Genomic DNA, 4,710 nt, shown 5'->3' with positions numbered 1-4,710 from the left:
AAAAAAAAAAAATTAAAAAATTAAAAAATTAAAAATAAATAAAATTTAACGAATATTAGCAAAATTAAATAAAATATAAATGGCGTTGATGACCAATGAAGTTTGGCGCCACTAAACAACCAAACAAACAAACAAACCGCACCAATGCCTCCTAAGTAGATTGCTCCAGCGCCTCCTAAATATACTGTCCACTGCATCGTCCGCGGTTATAGAGGCCATGGCCTACAGCCTTCAGTATTGTTGTACACATGCTACACCTCAACAATGTATTTATACACACGCACCACTAAAGCTCCTTATGTCCCTCATTTTTATGTGGCAAATTAAAAATACAATATTCCTTATAGTTAAAAATAAAATAAATAACTAACTAAATTGAAAAATCACTTGGAAAGTAGATAAAAAAATTAACCTAAAAAGGACTTACTTCTTGACCAGACTGTACGTCGATAAGCGTTTAGGTTAGTTTATAATATTAACCGCATTTCAAGAGAAAAAATCTCTTTCCCTCACGAGTAAATTGTAGCTTATAGTAAACGACATTTTTCGGCAGTAGTTCCACCACGTTAACATCTTTTAACTTACAAATATCGATATTTTATATTTCATTCACGCTTACGATCGATATTTCTCAACGATCCTTGTACATTTTGAGACTATGAAACTCAACTGTCTGATAATCTTCAGTATAAGATATTTAATATTAGAATACATATTACCAAATAAAAATATTAGATATTATCTATTTATGGTATCATTGTACTCTAACCAGAAACTCTATAAACGAAGTATTTATTTTATATTTACTTAATGATTTAATACATTTTTCAAAAAGAACTTTTAAACAAATTACTTACATTGTGCATACAATATATATAGTATAATTGTTTGAAGAGAGAATATAAAATTTCTTAATTGACAAAATACATCTAATTCTCCTATATTTATATATTTATTAAGGTCTTGATTTTCCCTTAGGTAGAATTGTGAGGTTTAACATCTAACTCTTCATCTACTCTTTAGATATAAATCCGAAGGCTCTCCTGAATTTATTGTGTCAACTTGATTAGACTGTTTCCTTTAGTCTCCTTTGAATTGTTTTCAAAAAAGAACTTTTTCTGGCTCCTTTTTTTATTATGTTTTTACCTCTAGAGTGAAAAATTCCCTGCTGAATGAGCGGGTAGTTAAAATGGTAAAATTTTACAATGGTATGTACATTCTGGTCAAGAAGTAATTGTTCCCACCTTTTTCGTAGAAGTTTTTTTTTTTGTTTTTTTCCTACGGAACGTAATTATTTATTTAATTTAATAAAATATGGTGTGGGCTATTACAGCATTTTTCCTCTCGCACTGCAATAAAATTTTACTTTCCTCTTAGTTGGTCCGCATCTCGCTCAACATCCTCCAGACCAACAAACGCCAAAAGATGGTCCCCATCCATGTCTCCCATGTTACATAGAGGACATATCGGGAAATCTACGATACCAATTCGATGGAGGTGTTTTTGGAGCAGATCATGTCCTGTTACTAGCCGAAAACAGGCCACTCCCTCAGCTCTGCTAAGATTACCGGGGATTCGTTTTTCCTTATCCAGTAGGCTCTCCCACTTCTTTCCTTCCGCTTGAACTTTGTGTCTAGCACTTGTTCTGTCCTTACAATAAGCGCTTATAAGTGATTTCACTGTTCTGTAGGAAAGTGGTAGAACAGGCTGATTCTCTGCACAACCAAGTTTAGCCAACTTGTCAGCTTGCTCATTACCATCTATGCCAACATGGCCTGGTATCCACTGCAGGGCTATAGCCCTTCCTCTTTTCTTCATGATAGCAGCCATGTTTCTGCACTTTTCTTCCGTGGGTGACTCTGCGGCACCTGGTGTTGTTAATTTTTGTATTACGGCTTGGGAGTCGCTGAAGATTACCGTGTTGTCCTTGCATTCAATAGTGGCTTCCATCGCCACTTTTCTTTTAGAAGTAAAAGTAAATAATTACCAGTATTAATATTAAAACCATATAAAAGAGTAATAAGTAGAAATAAATAAAAAAAATAGAAAAAGAGTTAATAATATTTAGTAAATTAACAAAAACTTGAATTAATTTATAATCTTTACACTTTCTTGAGACTGGTTAGTATTATTTAAATAAATAAATTTCATCCTATTTCAGTCTTTAAACATTTTAAGTCCGACGTTTCGACCAATTCGACCATCCTTGGTTCGGACAATCTTAATAGAACTTTAGAACTGTGGTTACCTTAATAAATGATGTCATTTAAACAACAAGTTTGTGCAGGCTATTCTGCTCAGGTCAATTAAATATGAAACCACAAATTACCCTAATTATTCAAATATTCACATTAAATTAAAAATTAAAATTTTTTATCACAGTTAATCTTCTTCTTGATTGTTGTGATAAATTGAATAATTAGGTAATTTGTGGACTGATATAAATGTTTGTGCAGAATAGCCTGGATAAAGTTTTTTTTAAATGATAGGGTTCCCAAATTGAACTAAGATTGTCCTTGAGGATGACTGAATTGGCCGAAACGTCGGACTTGAGAAGAAATAAAAATATTTTGAGACTAAATTGGATAAAATTTATTTATTTAAACAATATAATTCTGAATTTTAATTTTTTGCTTACTCACTACGAAACGACAAAAGGCCTTTAGGCAGAACTAACTCCCAATATTAATTTAAATACAATTAATACCTAAAACACTGCACTTATTCCCAGTTAACTATCTTGTAGCTTCGATATTCCATATGTTAAATTTACGACCAATTTACTAATGATATATTAAAGAAAGTAATCATGATTTTATTGTTTCTAATTTTACAAACAATAACTACATAAATACAATATCCTAAGTATGTAGCGGTTATATTAATATCTCACCTTAGCTGAAAGGAAACTATTGAGAAATAAAGCACATAACATAATCATATTGAAGCTACGAGGACAAAATGGTGCAGGTGCAATAAATAGCAATAAATTTCTTTACTTGTTTGACTTTAATCGATCATTAAAATAATGACTTCATTGAATAGAAAGGTATTGTTATAGACAATGTTTACAAAGTTGATTTATTTAACAACACTTTGTTTGTGATTTTACGATTTTCTATTTTTTCATTATGAGCTAATCCCCTGTTACTATATTTAATGTTTGTTTATTAGAAGGCCTGCTTGGACTTGTGAAGTTGACTTTGGGGGATCCAATAACCCATCGATACTATCGAAAATCCGCAATGCTCCTTACTTTATCAAAAATGAAATAATTAATTAAAGCCTTAATGGATGTAATCGATCTAGCCAGAACCATAAAATTCCCAAACCATTGGAATTCACTACTTTCTAAACTTTCTTTCTCTTTTACTTACATTCCTACTAATCTTTCAGGTTGCTATGTATCTACGAAGATTTTTAATTGGGATGCCAGGATAATGGCTGAAGGCAATTATACAAAATAAGTTAATTAATTAATTATATATTGAGTCCTAAAAAACTATTATTATAATTGGATTCCTTTCCAAAGGCTGATTGTGTGTTTAAGTATAATAAAAGGTGCTATATTGGGTTATATAATAGTATCTAAACTACATAAAGAAACATAGTATTTATTTACAATTTGTTATTATGATTAAAATGATTCAAATGATTCAGATAAAGGTTGCCATGAATTATAGATTATTACATGATTACTTATTAGTTAATTTATACTTATAGCTGCTGATGCCGTGGGATGTAGTGCCGTAGGTGTCTTCTGTTTCATAAGGGATGTCCTGGTCTGGTGGCCCTTCTCACGACTTCGTCTGGACAAAGTGCATCTTCTATGTCGTCCTCACCCGTCTAAGCCTTCCTGTTGAGTGTGTCCGTCTCGCTCTTCTAGATTTCCTCTGTATTTTTCTCCCACTTCCCCTTTGGGGCGTTACTTTATCTTTAAATTTCCTCTCTGATTGGGCGTCCCCCTCCTTAGGGCCGAGAATGTGTAAAAAAGTTTGACATGTCCAGGAAGGGCCTGCAGCAGCTTAATTTGATTCTGGTCCCTCGTCACAACCTGTAATTTTGTGTTAGAACACTTAAAGGTTAGCCAATCTAATTTTCTCAGGGGCCTCTGGTAATGTGGCAAACTTAACACAGTTGTTTTCATATCCGGGGACGCTAATAGCTTCGCAGAAGGATACCCTGACCAGGTATAGGGGCAGGTGACGAAACACCTTAATAGTACCCAGGTCAAAAGTCAAAAGTCAAAAGATCGATACATAGCAAGGTTTCAGAAAATATGATGGACTCCAGACGTTTTTATGTAGAAAAGCTATTAAATAATAAAGAAAAATCGTTTGTTTGGGATGCGGTCAGCAGGAAAACACAAATACACAAAAATAATTTATTCGTGCCAACGTTTCGACCAGATTTTCAAGTCTTCATCTAGTCTATAAAACAAAAACAGATAACAACCATCAATCAGAAACATAATTTAAGGAAACATAAACTAAAGCAAAAAATCATATACAAATCTTCTTATCTATATAATATTATATTTCATCTTATATTGTTATCAACCTACTACAGTCTAATTTGATGGTTATTATTCCTATTTATTTATAATATCAGATTGTTCAATACATAGCAAAGCTTAATAAAGTAATAGATATAAACCATGCAAATAGAATAGCATATGCTCCACTTTTTTTTGCTTTATTATATTATACT

General features: G+C 32.3%; 1 protein-coding gene across 1 annotated transcript in view; it reads right to left on the bottom strand.

The window, feature by feature from the left end:
- The window catches only part of LOC106678434 (uncharacterized), a gene marked incomplete at its 3' end in the record, with an annotated part of 23,870 nt that extends 20,913 nt beyond the window's left edge, over positions 1–2,957 (bottom strand). The window contains 1 exon segment of the mRNA XM_014416926.3: positions 2,894–2,957. Coding sequence (XP_014272412.1) covers positions 2,894–2,941 — 48 coding nt within the window. The 5' untranslated portion in view covers positions 2,942–2,957.
- Between the last annotated feature and the right edge of the window lie 1,753 nt (positions 2,958–4,710).

This window comes from Halyomorpha halys, unplaced genomic scaffold (assembly GCF_000696795.3).
Source record: "Halyomorpha halys isolate HHAL.00 unplaced genomic scaffold, Hhal_1.1 Scaffold11.1, whole genome shotgun sequence".
NCBI lineage: Eukaryota > Metazoa > Arthropoda > Insecta > Hemiptera > Pentatomidae > Halyomorpha > Halyomorpha halys.
This window is presented reverse-complemented; position numbering and strand designations above follow the sequence as displayed.